The 16,969-nt window shown below is 40.9% G+C and overlaps 1 protein-coding gene across 4 annotated transcripts; it reads right to left on the bottom strand.

Moving 5' to 3' along the window:
• Positions 1–10,208: 10,208 nt before the first annotated feature.
• Positions 10,209–15,029, bottom strand: LOC147444813 (uncharacterized). 4 transcript variants are annotated; one of them, XM_086527346.1, is made up of 4 exons: positions 14,909–15,029; positions 12,855–14,154; positions 11,380–12,768; positions 10,209–10,967 (listed from the first exon to the last, which is right to left on the bottom strand). In XM_086527346.1, the coding sequence occupies exons 1-4, from the start codon at positions 14,932–14,934 to the stop codon at positions 10,911–10,913; spliced, it is 2,772 nt and encodes a 923-aa protein (XP_086383472.1). In that variant the 5' UTR covers positions 14,935–15,029; the 3' UTR covers positions 10,209–10,910. The 4 variants fall into 4 exon arrangements, with proteins under 4 accessions (XP_086383472.1, XP_086383474.1, XP_086383473.1 ...); XM_086527348.1 differs by having other exon boundaries at positions 10,210–10,967; positions 14,896–14,963; XM_086527347.1 differs by lacking the exon at positions 14,909–15,029 and adding an exon at positions 14,426–14,878 and having other exon boundaries at positions 10,210–10,967.
• Between the last annotated feature and the right edge of the window lie 1,940 nt (positions 15,030–16,969).

Here is a 16,969-nt window from a genome sequence, read left to right as displayed (position 1 = left end):
ATGATTTTATAATACAATCACTCACAATTGTGAGGTATGCACAAAAAGAAATTTATTCATGACTTTGAAGAAGATGATAAGCTTTAGTTTGGTGAAGAAAATGAAGAGCTTGACTATGGTGAAGAAGGAGATAACAAAATAAATCGTTTGGAGGGAGTAAAAAGTTTTGACATTGCAAACTAGAATGAGAGGGAAACAAAGAGTAAGAGGGTGAACCTTCAAAAAAGAGCATAAGAGGGGGAATGTGTAGCAATCATGAAAGTGGCATCTCATCACCTGCTTTAATTTATCTTTTCAGTTTTTAAAATGCAAACTAGTACTCTCGCTCTTGGATTTCTTACAGGGTAAAAGAGTGACCTCAAACTTCCCGTAATGGTGTAAAATAGCAGTTGATTCATGAGTGGCTTTGGTAGTCCTCTTAGTGATGGACACTAAAGCTTGCAATTGTATGTTGATTGTTATGCTTAGCTATGTATTCTTTTAGTTTAACACTGGTTCTGTAATCGGACACTCAAATATCCTGAGACACTAAAGTGTCTTGTTTTTCTAGCAACTTGTCATAATTATTTGGTGAATCTAGAAAAAAAATTCATAGGTCACGTTCATATATTAGGTCAACTATGAGGTGAAGAACATAGCCAAATTTTACTTTTTTCAAAATTAATAACAAATTAAAATTATAATGATAAGTTTTAAGATGAAAAATCATAGAAATTTAGTGCAATTTTAACAAAATTTTCATGAATTAAATATAACTTCTTATCAAAATAAGATTTTGCATAGATTTCAAGGTGTATGGATAAGGAAAAACTTATTATAACAAGAAATTGAGCTTTATCACCTAGTTATGGGACTAGATTTTTGTTATAACCAAAAGACCAAAATTTGAAAAATGCTGACAAAGAGAAAAAATTTGGTCTTTCAAGGCCTCTTTCATTAACATGATGAGGCTATGGGACAAAACCTAAGGTGTATAATGTATCTATAGGTCAATACCCATCAACTAAGCATTTTTCAAGGGTTCAAACTCATAGGTATCTTGTAGTTTAAGCTCATTTTTTAAAAAAATTGTAGTGCATGATTTCTTGCAAAAAAAACATTGCTATGAAAAACTAATGGAAGTGTGTATATAAATCTCCCAATTGTGTCCATATGAGGTATTTATATACAAATAAGTGAGATGAACGAAAAAATTCAAAAGTGGATTTTATTTTAATACTTATCTTTGATAAATAAAAAATCATAATTACAACATGTGCAGTTTTTTGGATATGCCATAAATCACCAAATGTGGCTTGCATAACCATTAAAAATTATCACCTTATGCAATGGAGTGATAGATCTAGTATATACGCATCATAAGACATTGTAAATTTAGATGAACTAAATGTTTTTTGTGATCATTAATTGAATTTGTGAACATTGCATATTTTACCACGGGACTTTCTATATTTAATTCTACTCACAAAGGATTTTTTTTCTCACATGACAATTGTAAAAATATCAAACACATATATACGTAGTTACCACGGATTATTGCATGTACCCTGCTCATTTTTTATTAAGTTAGAGTACCAGTTTTAATGAAACATTGAATGCTTTTTTGCGTAGGTTCTTTTCATGAGCGTAGTTACTATTGAGGTTATGATCAAAAGTGAGGTATTATAATTTCTATGAGTACTTTGAATAGCATTTTATTAGTTTGCAAAAGCTTTTCTTGAGATGTGTTCTAGATTTCATGTACCATTTTATTTAAATTCGTGAAAAGAGGACACTAAAATATCCTTTTTGGTACTGATAGCCGCTTTTCAGCTTTCCATAATTGCCATAGTAAGTTACTCCACCCTACCAAATTCACCCAAACACTGTGGCTATCCCTACCATTTCCCTGTACATAGGCGTGTGTGAGTTACGGGACTTTTCCCATATCTCCTTAAAAAACCCTCAGCTAGCTAGTCACTGGGCTAGTTGAGCCAAAAAAATAAATAAAATCAAAAAAATAAAATATATTATGGCCCATTTGTGTGTAAATATTGCATTATATATATGGCCGAAATATAGGGATTTTTTATAATTATTTTGGTATTTTATTTAAATATTTCTACCTAGATGTGTGTTTTATTAAACCTATGTACACCTTCTTTCATCCTCTTACACCATAAGTATATTTTTTGCCAATATGTACATACTCTAACCTTATATTTTTCCTTTATACAAATCACTTCCACATTTTCACCCTTACCCTCGTGAAAACAAAAAATTGATTTCTACTCATTGGTCACGTTTATTATATTATTTACTTGCATACCTTTTCCTCTTTCACCCAAAATAATTCAAACAGGGACCATATCATATGATTCCAATATCTTTCCATATCCATAACTCCTCCATATTTTTATTATTATTTTTACTCATTATTCTAACACCATGTGCTCATTGAGCTAAAGTCCATGAATAGTCCATACACTAGTCCCACCATGTATATATTTCTTTATTCACCAATAATCCTCCTCCATGCATGTGTCAAGGGCAACTTGGATGCTTTGTATTATGATATGACAAAGGAGGGGCTCACTCTTGGATGCATTGTACAAATTCAACAAAGGAGGAGGCCACTGAAGACTTTTTGTGAAGAAAAAACAGGTCTTTTGGTGGGATTTTTAATATCCATCTCCACTCCGAATTTGAAGTGGTGATCAAAAGAGAAAATGTAGCCCACGCTTTGAATAATCACCTCAAATTTTATCATGATGTTTGGAGTAGCCACCAGTGAGCTATGATTTTTTGAGTGGACCCCAGTTTGCTCACTTTTCTCACAAGTAGCCCATAGTCTTCTCTCACCTCTTTCCACACTTCTACACACACACACACACACACATCCCTCTCAATCCCTCACTCAAACCTGCACCTTCAATGGTTTCTCTCACCTTCTTCACCATTAACCTCCCCACTTACTCCCATAGCTCTCATATGAGCTCTCCATGTACATACACCATTTCTATGCCTCTCTCTATTATCTCCAAAGTACAATTCCATCTTACTCCTTATATATATACATACATTCAGCATGTGTACCATGCTTAACCTCTGCAAATCAAGAGATCTCATCAACGGAATTACCATTTTCATCACGATAATCAACCTTGGCGGCGGTGGCGTAAAGAAAGGAAGACGAAGAAGAAGATCGATAGTCATTTTGAGAACCTACACAAGTAAGTCCAAAACTTCTTCAAGCTTCACCATCACAAAGATTTCCTCACTTCATTCAACCATCTTACTTTAACCATCCACCTCATTCTACCCATTGTAAATTCATCATTAACTTTCTAGTGATTACTAACACTAACCACTAACATACTAACACAAAATAGCATTGGTCTAACCATAAAAGACACCTCACCTCAAGACATGTACAAAGTAACTCTCTCTCTCTCTCTCTCTCTCTCTCTCTCTCTCTCTCTCTCTCTCTCCCTCCTTTTCCTTAAAACTCTACTTTCACCTTATTCACCATCAATAATGCTCTCTTTCGAGCCCACACCCATGACTCAAGCAGACAAAGAAGGCCCGCAATGTTTTGATATTCAAAAAAATAATAATTTTGATTTGTTAGCTTGTAAATTAGGATTTCCAATAATCTTAATGAGGGGTCTCCAACCTATAAAGAGGCCTCTCTCCTTCTTGTAAAACAACCTCCAACATCTCACATAGCACCCCAACACTCTATGCGTGAGGAGAGACTTAGGTGTAGCAACCACTTGTGAGCTTCACTCTTGGTGTGAGAGAAGCCTTCAAGCTACACATTGCAAGTGAGAGAGCGTGAGTTTCTCAAATCTCAAAACCACTATTGTATATGCTCCTTCATCATCAATAAATTGAGGTTTGGTGCATCAAAGGCGTGATTCGACGTTCAAATCTTCGTCCTTCCATTTGTGCAATACGGTTTTGTGAATTCAAGGTGACTTGTGTATTTTGAGTTTCCATCGGTTGATCTTGATTTTAGAAAGTGTTTTAGTGTGTTTTTCATTGCCAATTTTGTGTCCATTGTAAGAGGGTATTGTGGTGAGAGGTCTCCCACACCCTAAGACAGTGTGTGTGTGTGTTTTGGCAATGATTAGCAATCACTAAGCATTGAGTGAGTTTTTGTACAAGCTCTACGATAGCATCATAACAAACCATCTCTATTTGCAAGTCACAAATAAGGTATTACGCAAGATCCTTTTCTCTCTCTCTTCCCTTTGCTCTAGCTCTCTCTGGTCCATTTTGTGTGTGTCTTGGTGTGAGGTTGCTTGTGTGTGTTGTGTGGTGCATCTTTTTGGTTGTACCAAAATCTCTCTTGCGTCCTAGTTCGCATACCATAACTAGGTGGTGCCCCTATCTTGTTTGGGTTTGGTTGTGGGTTTGCTGTTTTGTTGTGCTTGTGGTTGCCCCAGCCCCAATTGAGCAGCACGAGAGCCTTGAGGGGTGTTTAGAGGTCGCCTCTCTTGTTGCCCGCCCCGGACCGCCTCAATTTTGGTGCCCCCACTGAGGAACGATTGTTTGCTTAGTGTTGTTGTATTGCATGAATGCTTGAATTTAAGCATAATCAAGTAGATTTTATGAATCATGAAAACATGTATGACCGAGTTTAATTTCAAGGAAACAAAAATTGATCTAGAATATGGTTCGGATTATGCATAACATAAGAAAGGAAAAAAACATTTTCACATAAAAGTCTAGAATTCATGTTGAAAGACTTTTCAAAACTTTGTGTAGTTAGTTGATGATTGTTTGGAACTAATCTTTGTGTGGTTCTAGCATTGAGAGACTATGACACGCTATACCTTTGATGATATCCCAATCTTCTTCGGAAATCCAGAAGAAGATGTTGATGATTTTCTTGCTGATTTTAGAATGGTTTGTCATATCCTTGGTAAAAGGGATGACATTGAAAAAGGGGATTTTCTATTGCTATGCCTTAGAGGCAACGCTGAGCAATGGTTTTGGAGTATGTCTTTTCAGATTGAAGATGGATATACCCAAATTTCTAAAGCTTTGAAGGCTAGATTCTCTAAAGTTCCAACAACGGAGAAAGCATGGGCTTCACTAGGGAGACTTCAACAACATGGTGAAGACTACTATGCTTATGAGGATATTTTTTCTTGTCAATGGGAAGGATGTGGATTTAGTTCTACATTTCCAGATTATGTAAAAATGGATCAATTTATTTCGGGTTTGTTTCCTTTCCTAAAGACTAAGTTTACTTGTAGTGGACCCTCTACCTTTGAAGAAGCGGTCACTATTACACGAAAGAAGTTTCACACGTACTTCTACGTCAAAAATGGTTTCCATCATGTTGGAAGAACCAACCATCATGAAAGTGTTTCTATCAAGGAGTCATCTCCTTTGCCATACTTGTCTCCTTCTACTCCGACAAATGTTGAAGAAGTTGCTTACATGCCAACTGATTATTCAAGTGCTAAAGTGTGTGGCCAAGATTCAAATGTGGAATCTCTTTCTTCTACCTTTATCACAAGCATGCAAAAATCGACACAAGATATCTCAAATGGCATTGATGATTCAATAATGGATACATCCAACCTTTTGGCAGAGGATCAATTTCTAGTCCGAGCAGACGAAGCTTTTGTGCAACATGACTCTATGGAGAATGAAGACCTTGAAGGTAACCTTGATCTTATGGAATGTTCTGAGAGTATATCTTGCCTAAAAGAAGAGAGTGAAGAAGAAGATGAAATCATAGGTGGAGAGATCATAGACCACATTGATCATAAAGAGATGATTGTGTACATAGAATGCCAACTCCAAAACAAAGTAGAAGAGTGTGAGTTGAATCCATGTGAGGATAATCTTGAAGAAGTGTTTGAGGATGTTGAAAAGCATTGGTATGACCCATGTATGTTAAGCATGGAGGAACCTATCATGCAAGAAGCCAAAGTTTTCACAAAATCAAACAGTAATCCATCAACCTTTGAGGTGGTACGATGTGAGGAGTTACAACCTTGCCAAAGGGGGGGCTTAGAAGGGGATGAAGAACATGGTAGAGTAGTAAAAGATAAAATCATAAAAGGAAACTATCAGAAGGGTATCATTCTCTCCAATGGTGTTTTAGTGGGTGGCTCTTCATTCATGGGACAATCTCTTAGCAAAGAAATCCAAGCTTTTGAAGCCCCAATCATCTTCACATTGGGTTTCACCTCTTCAAGGTCAACTTCTCCTCTCTTCACATATACCTTTCATCGGGGACACCATACCTTCTTAAGTGGAAGAGGACATGAATACTTGGTGATAAACGGATGTTTCCAAATCTTCTTCACTTGGTTCTTTGGTGTATGGAGGTTGCACATTGTGATGCTTCTGGTCTTCATCATAGATGAAAAACTTGTTGATTGCTACATGTGGATATTTCATCAATCAGTACCAAAATCTATTCTCTTCCAATGTGTTGGAAGCAATAGAAACCTTCATCTATTATCTACTTATGTGGTAAACTATCTGCAATATCTTCCAATAGCAGCTGGAAGCATGGATCAAGCTTTCCTAAATCATAAAGGTCATAGAATTTTTTACTTGATGAGCCTACCCAGGTTGAATGAAATTTATGAGCTACAGTTCAGGAATTTGCTCATACAAGCTCTTGAAGATCGTAGCAGATACATCAACTTTACACAAGAGGAAGAGCAACCAATCTTTTATATCACATTCATAGTGATAGATGCAATGATGGACAACAGTAAAATCTACAAGTTTCTTCAATCAAAATCAGTAAGTGATTCCATACCATACATCTCGCTTTGGGAAAGATATTTCAAGATCTTTGATCTTGGGGGGTGCTTATAGAAACTTTCTCGATGGAGGGGGTTTACTCCGTCACTTCATTTCATCCTCCTATTGGCTCGAGAACCTTTCATATCACACAAGGTTTTTTAATCATACAACAAAGGTTCTTCAAAGATGAGAGCAGACAAAGACAGACGTTACACAATCTACATGTTGTATGATCGGATAAATGGTACATAAATGTATCATTATCTAAGGGGGGAGCTAATGATAGCCGTTTTTCGGCTTTCCATAATTGCCATAGTAAGTTACTCCACCCTACCAAATTCACCCAAACACTGTGGCTATCCCTACCATTTCACTGTACATAGGCGTGTGTGAGTTACGGGACTTTTCCCATATCTCCTTAAAAAACCCTCAGCTAGCTAGTCACTGGGCTAGTTGAGCCAAAAAAATAAACAAAATCAAAAAAATAAAATATATTATGGTCCATTTGTGTGTAAATATTGCATTATATATATGGCCTAAATATAGGGATTTTTTATAATTATTTTGGTATTTTATTTAAATATTTCTACCTAGGTGTGTGTTTTATTAAACCTATGTACACCTTCTTTCATCCTCTTACACCATAAGTATATTTTTTGCCAATATGTACATACTCTAACCTTATATTTTTCCTTTATACAAATCACTCCCACATTTTCACCCTCACCCTCGTGAAAACAAAAAATTGATTTCTACTCATTGGTCACGTTTATTATATTATTTACTTGCATACCTTTTCCTCTTTCACCCAAAATAATTCAAACAGGGACCATATCATATGATTCCAATATCTTTCCATATCCATAACTCCTCCATATTTTTATTATTATTTTTACTCATTATTCTAACACCATGTGCTCATTGAGCTAAAGTCCATGAATAGTCCATACACTAGTCCCACCATGTATATATTTCTTTATTCACCAATAATCCTCCTCCATGCATGTGTCAAGGGCAACTTGGATGCTTTGTATTATGATATGACAAAGGAGGGGCTCACTCTTGGATACATTGTACAAATTCAACAAAGGAGGAGGCCACTGAAGACTTTTTGTGAAGAAAAAACAGGTCTTTTGGTGGGATTTTTAATATCCATCTCCACTCCGAATTTGAAGTGGTGATCAAAAGAGAAAATGTAGCCCACGCTTTGAATAATCACCTCAAATTTTATCATGATGTTTGGAGTAGCCACCAGTGAGCTATGATTTTTTGAGTGGACCTCAGTCTGCTCACTTTTCTCACAAGTAGCCCATAGTCTTCTCTCACCTCTTTCCACACTTCTACACACACACACACACACACACATCCCTCTCAATCCCTCACTCAAACCTGCACCTTCAATGGTTTCTCTCACCTTCTTCACCATTAACCTCCCCACTTACTCCCATAGCTCTCATATGAGCTCTCCATGTACATACACCATTTCTATGCCTCTCTCTATTATCTCCAAAGTACAATTCCATCTTACTCCTTACATATATACATACATTCAGCATGTGTACCATGCTTAACCTCTGCAAATCAAGAGATCTCATCAACGGAATTACCATTTTCATCACGATAATCAACCTTGGCGGCAGTGGCGTAAAGAAAGGAAGACGAAGAAGAAGATCGATAGTCATTTTGAGAACCTACACAAGTAAGTCCAAAACTTCTTCAAGCTTCACCATCACAAAGATTTCCTCACTTCATTCAACCATTTTACTTTAACCATCCACCTCATTCTACCCATTGTAAATTCATCATTAACTTTCTAGTGATTACTAACACTAACCACTAACATACTAACACAAAATAGCATTGGTCTAACCATAAAAGACACCTCACCTCAAGACATGTACAAAGTAACTCTCTCTCTCTCTCTCTCTCTCTCTCTCTCTCCCTCCTTTTCCTTAAAACTCTACTTTCACCTTATTCACCATCAATAATGCTCTCTTTTGAGCCCACACCCATGACTCAAGCAGACAAAGAAGGCCCGCAATGTTTTGATATTCAAAAAAATCATAATTTTGATTTGTTAGCTTGTAAATTAGGATTTCCAATAATCTTAATGAGGGGTCTCCAACCTATAAAGAGGCCTCTCTCCTTCTTGTAAAACAACCTCCAACATCTCACATAGCACCCCAACACTCTATGCGTGAGGAGAGACTTAGGTGTAGCAACCACTTGTGAGCTTCACTCTTGGTGTGAGAGAAGCCTTCAAGCTACACATTGCAAGTGAGAGAGAGTGAGTTTTTCAAATCTCAAAACCACTATTGTATATGCTCCTTCATCATCAATAAATTGAGGTTTGGTGCATCAAAGGCGTGATTCGACGTTCAAATCTTCGTCCTTCCATTTGTGCAATACGGTTTGGTGAATTCAAGGTGATTTGTGTATTTTGAGTTTCCATCGGTTGATCTTGATTTTAGAAATTGTTTTAGTGTGTTTTTCATTGCCAATTTTGTGTCCATTGTAAGAGGGTATTGTGGTGAGAGGTCTCCCACACCCTAAGACAGTGTGTGTGTGTGTTTTGGCAATGATTAGCAATCACTAAGCATTGAGTGAGTTTTTGTACAAGCTCTACGATAGCATCATAACAAACCATCTCTATTTGCAAGTCACAAATAAGGTATTACGCAAGATCCTTTTCTCTCTCTCTTCCCTTTGCTTTAGCTCTCTCTGGTCCAGTTTGTGTGTGTCTTGGTGTGAGGTTGCTTGTGTGTGTTGTGTGGTGCATCTTCTTGGTTGTACCAAAATCTCTCTTGCGTTCTAGTTCGCATACCATAACAAGGTGGTGCCCCTATTTTGTTTGGGTTTGGCTGTGGGTTTGTTGTTTTGTTGTGCTTGTGGTTGCCCCAGCCCCAATTGAGCAGCACGAGAGCCTTGAGGGGTGTTTAGAGGTCGCCTCTCTTGTTGCCCGCCTCGGACCGCCTCAGTACCAAACTAGTGTTAAAGAAAACAAGTAGACTCAAATATAACTAGATAGAATTTGGTTGGTTGGTCACACTATAAAGTGCAAACAAGCTTTAGATAGCATAGCAAATTTTTTTTCGGTAGGATACGTGAGGGACTCCGTATGGTATGGCAATAGTGTACTCTTTACTTATTTGAAAAGAAATTTGATTACTATAGGCAATATGGAAGTATAGCTATTCGTTTATAATGAAGTAACGCTAGTGTACCTTGTTAGGTGAGGTTTAAAATAGCTAGGCTAAGGAAGGCTTCAAAGGCTCTTTAAGGGAGGTGGTTGCTATTGGGGTTCATCAATGTATGGAATTATTCTTTTAATGAAATAATGCTAGTGTGCCTTGTGTTATTAGATGAGCTTTAATAGGTTAAGGAAGACTTCAAAGGGCCTTTGGAAGTAGTTTGCATTTTGCCCTCTATAACAAGGACCTCTCCCAAACCTACAATTGGATTCATAAAATTTTAATTGGATTCATTGGTCCAAGATTAAGTTATACAAGGTAGGACAACACCTTTTTGTGGGCAAAATTTACCTCTTTCTCTACAAGTAATCTTAGCAAGGCCATTAGCACCACTAACTTAGTAGGTTGTGGGTGGTAAGAAGGCCATTAGCACCACTAACGTGGTAGGTTATGGGTGGTAAGAATGTTTTCCCATGCAAGAAACTCAAGGAAAGGGGATTTTAAGAGATGACCTGCAGTTTTTAGCACTTGGGTGTCTGTTCACTCGGCCCTCCTCAAAAATGATTAATGAAAACAAAGCATGGATTTCAACTTCACAAGCTAAGAGGTATAAATGTAGATCTTCATTTACTACAACCATGTGTTGCTTTGATTCATATAGCCTTGAAGATATATGTAGTCTTCCGTAATTGGTGGTTCTTCAGTACACATCTAGAATGATCACTTTTACTACACCCTGTTGATTTGCTTAATATGGTCTTGAAGGTAATGGGTAGTCTTCCAAAATTGTAAGTTCTCCGAGCAAACAATATATGTCAAAGTTTTGGTAGCCTCTTCAGCACTTGAGCTTGCTCTTCTGCAAAAGCTTGGTAGCATTTCTAAGGACACAGAAATTTGTAGAAAGACGGCATTATTTGGCAAAAACCCCTTGGTAAATTAAGCCTTTCCTGGGTCTTCTCAAAGCTTTAATGGTTGGATTTCACTGTGATTCAAAGGATGATGTTGATGTAGCTCCTGCTTGTTGATTAAGAGTATGAAGTTAAGAACTATCTTAAAACACTTGTTTGTAAGTCATGCATAACTTGTATGACATCATGTGATGAACTCTACCATGCCTACTGCATTATAGCCAAATCATTACTGTAGTGAGTCATGTTAGACATTTTCACACACATCTTTGTGCTTACATTCATCATACATGTGAGGGAAGCTGCTGGAGCTAACGGTATCAATTGCATACATGCAAGAGTTCTGTGCAACGAAAAACTAGCACACATACACGCATGTACCTTCAGACATTAACACACATATCTTCACGCCTACATGCATCATACAAGCACCCCCAGACATTTTTTCCATCTATCTTAGTGCTCCCATGCATATATGAACTACTAGGCCCCATGATGTTAATGATATGCAGTCATACCTCTGAAAATCTCAAGTGCCCTGTTTGCACCTGGCTTCCCTTCACAACATCTTCCCACCGCTTCTCTGAATTCTCATTTGCAACTAGGAAGTCCAACTTCCTCCTGGCTGATGCCACCTTATATTTCTGCTGTACAGTAGCCAATGGTGACGTGTTGGATGCATTCTTCGCCATTGCTTTGCCTAACCAGGAGCCCTTTGGAGAAGGAGGCAGCGGCGGTGATGGTATATGCAGACCTGGCACATACTGTTGCATTTTGTTATCTTGATCAATGAGATCAGGAGAGCTTTCCAATCTATTTGACTGGTATGAAGATATCCCCAACGGCCAACCTAAAGCACTTCCACTTTGGCATTTTGCAGGGAAGATGGGGGAAACTGTTTTTGGACTTAAAGGGTACTTCCTATCCAGAGAAACATGGTTCATTCTAGAGAAGCTTTCTACTCGCCAATCGCTTGCTTGCAGCATACTTATATCTTCGAAACAAGGGTGTTTGCCACTGGGACCGCTACGCCAACCTGGAACACTCATATGCTCATGTGTCTCAAGCTTGAGAACCTTGCCAAATCTTTGGCTTAAACTTGATGGCTCACTGTTCATGGGTGCTTTGTTTTCAACCTGACTAGGAGTTAACATCGAGTTGTTCTCACTAATGGAAGCCCGAGGCGTCTCGAATTCACTTGCAGCGTCAATGGAGCCGGACTCATCTTTCATCCCCCACTCATTTTGCAATCCCACATTATCATATTGAGATGCAGGCGACCCAAATGTGTAGAAGGATGCAGTTGATTTTACAGAATTAAGTCTGCTCAAAGCATCAAAAAAGGGAGATTCACCATCCTTGTTACTATGGCTCTCTTGCCAAGCTTGGTCTTGTTCCACATCCCCGTCTTGCGAAGCCTGATCTTGTTCAGGGCAGCTTATTGCTTTCATTGCATCTCGGTGGACTTGTTTAGGGCTTCCAGTTATGTCTGCATTCACATGATCATGCACGTAAAGGTTTCGAGCATGATCATGAGAAACTGAACTTGTTAAGCTGTGTGTCCCCATGCCTTCTTTGAGAGTTCCTTCTTGCCTGTTTGACGCTATACAACCAGGAAATGACTCAGCAGAGTCTTCCTTCGTATTGCTTTCTTGTCTTTTTGACACCATGCCAACCAGACGTAGCTCAGCATTGCCTGATAATTCCGTGTGTTCGTCTAAATTGCCTGCTGCATCTAACTTCCCCAATTGGCTGTAGAGAGGTTTGGATTTGACGCTACTATGACCTTCTCTTATAGAGGTCTCCTGACACTTCATTGCATGCCTCCGAGGAGTTTCGTGAAACTTAGAACTTGTTCGAGAAGGTGAATAAAAGTAACTCCCAGCTTCCATAGCCTCTGGTTGTCCCTGCCAAAAGGACGACCACACGTTGTTCAGGCAAAACAGGGCATATTTAATACCTCTACTTGTATGTCATACAATGACAATGCCACCTTATTTTTGGAGCCACGAGGAGAGCTGCCTTTATCGGAGACTTTGGCATGGCCAGCTACATGTGACGTCCAGCTTGTCTTCCTTGTTGCACTTAATGCAGAGCGATGGGCTCGGAAGAGTGCACTCTTGAGTCCTAGGCAAAAGAATCCACAAGATTTCAAGGACATGGCATCTTCTTGCTGTTTTGCATGCATTAGGCCTGTAGTTGTGAAACCTTTCGAGGATGAGTACGCTCTTTTTTTTATGCGATGTGCAACGGACGGTCTTTGAGACCTTGATGGCAATGGACACACAGCAGCTGCCCGATTTCTGCTTGCAATTAAAGCTATGAAGCTCTCTTGCTCCATAGCTGCAATTTCTTGAGCAGCAGGAAGAAATCTATGCATTATGAAATTTGGCATAGAAGGCTCTCCTCTGTCAGTGTGATCTTGACGCAAATGCTCGAGTAAGCTTACCTCCATTCTGGCTGATTGGTTGCTAATATCCTCCACCTGTACAGTATGCTTTGTATCATAGGTTCTTCTGGGTGGAGTTGAGACGCATGACTGCGAGTCTTGACAGTCTATGTTGTTGACTTGAGATACAAGCTCATTGTCCTCAGAGGCAAGCTCCATATCGGCCATTTCTTTGGCAGTTGCATCTGCTTGAGCCCACACCTCGACTGGAAGTGTGTTATCATGCTCTGCATAGTCATCTAATCCATGTGGAACGCATGTGGAGATCTGCTGAAGCTCTGCACCCTCACCCTCTGCACAAGCTACACTCCTCGAGCAAACAGTTGACATCTCTTGCTCCAGCGGCAAGGTCTGCTCCTCGCAATTTGTTTGCATGATGGTACGATTGGAGCTTTCAGCAGTATTAGTAGAACCCTCTGTGTCCTGTTGAGGGAGATAGTTCATTCCACATGACATAGATGCCAATTGAGACTCCCCTCCAATACCCGCATCATACGAAGGATTGGAAAGATGAGGGATCTCATGTGACTCTTCATGTATGCTCAAAGAGGATTGCTCTTTACAAAGTTCTCTCTCTGAACCAGTCAAAAATTGTGTAAATGCCTCTTGCAACTCCAAGCCCTTCTCAGAAAACATGTGCACAGTTTTAGCTTCCATCCTCCTTGCTCTTGGAGAGATCGAGGACCCTCGAATATGTACTGCAGCATGAGAGGGCAACCACTGCGATGAGGGCTGCCATTCATTCCCCTCGCGCGAAGCTGGCCCTTTCATTGGCAGCTCTTCCATGGATTTCCATGCCCGACCATGGCTGCCAAGTCGCACGTGCTTGCTAGTCGAGCTTGTGCTGATCAGTCCACAAGTGTCATCAAAACTCTTAAAAGAAACCACAGCCATCTCTCTCTCTCTCTCTCTCTCTCTCTCTCACTCAAACAGGACTTTGGCCTCTGCTAAGCATGTATGCATGCATCTGCATGTGTTTATAATTTTCTGTTAAAAAACAGGGATGGAGAGAGAGAGAGAGAGAGAGAGAGAGAGAGAGAGAGAGAGAGAAGCCGGCCGTGTACTCAGATTAAATGCAAGTGTATCTGCGTGTCCGTGCTATTTTAAATATATACCTGTGTGTGTGTGTGTGTGTGTGTGTCCCCTTTGATACGTTCCTTCAGCTTGAAGGAACTGTCTGGGAGGAGGGTTCCGCAGAAAAAGTGCGGTATTTTAGAAGATCATGGACCTTCAAATGTCAGTGGCTGGGAGGGGTCCCTAATATTTGTGTGTAACGAGAGAGACGGAAGACGGAGAATTAAGAAAGCCAACAGTATATGGTTAGTGGTGCGTGTGGCATATGTTTATAATGGAGGGTGAGAGGCAGGGGTTAGCATAGCTGCTTGAACGCCCAACAAACTGCCGGAACCAGTGAGTGGGTTTGCGCAATATTGCTTCATCTTGTAAGCATCCTGTGATATCTCACCGCCTCTTTCCACCATAGCTAGCCAGCTCAACCAACGATTATACCCACTACTTTAACCAAGTTGCAAGCTTTAGAACCCACAAAACATACACACATTACAAAGTGCAGAACACAACTTACGCAGACGTCTTACCCAGCAAGCTTCATGATCGCCCACATCCGAAGTAACTAGTCTAGGTAGCTACTGAAGACAGCGCCAACAGGAGAAAGGTCGTACGAGAGGAACACGTGAAATCAGAACATTTGGAATTTCGGACATCTGAAGGGCGATGGAAAGGACAATTCGCAGATTTGTGGAATCTCTTTACTGCAAACGAAAACGGCTCCTTGACACTTGTCCGTGCATAAGGAACCTAGGAATTTAAAAATTTACAAGTTGGGACTATGAAGAGTAGCCCGCAAATGGGACTTGGAGCCACGCGCGTTCACCAATCCTTCACAAGAATCCAAGTTAGCCGAATATCACAAGACTTTGAGCAAAGAAACCAATGGGATGCGCGACATAGTGTAATGAGAAACAAATCCGAAACGGACACTTTTATATTGATTTCAAAAGATAAGTACAGAGGGACTGAGGCCTCTCCAGCGCCTCTGATGACTAGGTTCAGCTAAACTCCAACCTAAAAGAGGGAAGATGGATGTATGGATGAGAAGATTGACTACTCCCTTATAAGTGCATACAATTCAGGGCGCTCAAGCATACCGCTCAAGCCCCAAGGGATGGGCTAGAAATTCCTCTCAAAATTACACCATCGGCCCTCTTAGGAGTCGCAGTTCCAAAAACTGTAGACAACGCCGAAACGGCCCCACGAGCGCTTCCCGGGCCATGGGACCCCGGGGACCCGGCCACGGCCCCGGCCCGGCCACGGCCCAAGCGGGGCTCTCACTTTGCAAAAGTGTCTTTCGGGGGCTCTCGGAGCCGCGGTGGTTCACGGGAGCGACGGGTCCAAGGTTGTCACGCGGAGGCCCGCGAGGAGCGTGGCCACAGAGAGGGACAATTTCACCGAAGGTGGCACCAGGGACCCGAGGTCCCTCCCAAGCAAGAGGGGTGCCCCTCCACGTCGAGGCATGAGGTTGAGAGGGGCGCTACCCCCCCCCCCCCCCCCCCCCCACGTTGAGTAGGAGGGTGGACCACCGTGGAACGCGAAAGGCCGTCGGTCGTCGGGGAAAAGCCCCTCCCTCCCCCACGAGGATCCCAACATTCCCCCCCCCCCCCCCCTAAAGAACTTGACGTCCTCGTCAAGACTGAGGCAACTGACCACATACTGCTTACATTGCATAATTGACGCATACTGCATATCTACTTTGCTGAAAACTTGTACATAACTGCTGAAACTAAAGCATCCTACTACTGGTTATTCTATTGTACATTTTTGTTGCCTCCTATATCATGGGCATGTGCTTGAGCTCTGGTATATTATAATACCAAACTAACAAGTGCTTGTCCATTGCAATGACTCTGTCTTCTGGCACCCAAGTGCAACCTAACATGGGATGCCCTCACCACTTTACATAGAACTCCGGGAGCTTGCGTATAAAGTGGTGCTTGATGATGATCTCCGGTTCGAAAGGATTCACTCCTTTGTCCAATAAGGGTACATGGAGGCCATATTTCTGTTGGGGTATAGGCGTCTGTGCCTTGCCCGGCCTCCCAGAGTCTGGGCGCCCACTGAATTGAAGGGGATCGGGGAGCACCACAGACAGAGAGTGAGAGAGAGAGAGAGAAGGAGACACACACACGATGTGGGTGGGGAGACTGAAAGTGGCAGCTCCCCCTATACAGTATACTCACTATAGGTATAGGGTAACAGTGGGCGGGCGCCCATGACCTGGGCGATCGGTCAAGGCACATAGGCCTTAACCCCAACAACCTCCCACTTAAAGGCCAATGTGCCTTTAAGCGAGATCTACTAGTGTACAACTAATAGAAGGTGAGATATTCTCTCAACCTATGCCCACTGACTCTCAATGAGCTAGTGCATCCGGCTCTACTGATAGACAAACATCCCGCTGCGGAAGCCACACAGAGCTAGCTCCAAGCTCTGCAAATAGGCTACAAGAGCTCATGCACTCCTGCAAGTATCGGTCCAATACCTGCAAACCTCCCCTATGCTCTATGCCGAGATCAGTCATCGAACAACTAATCAACCCTGCTGCAAATGCTCTCACTGCAGCTGCTATGTCGGGCCTCGAG

This window comes from Adiantum capillus-veneris, chromosome 13 (genome assembly GCF_014529385.1).
Source record: "Adiantum capillus-veneris isolate H3 chromosome 13, ASM1452938v2, whole genome shotgun sequence".
Taxonomy (NCBI): Eukaryota; Viridiplantae; Streptophyta; class Polypodiopsida; order Polypodiales; family Pteridaceae; genus Adiantum; species Adiantum capillus-veneris.
The sequence above is the reverse complement of the archived record's forward strand: the minus strand, read 5'-3'. Positions and strand labels throughout refer to the sequence as shown.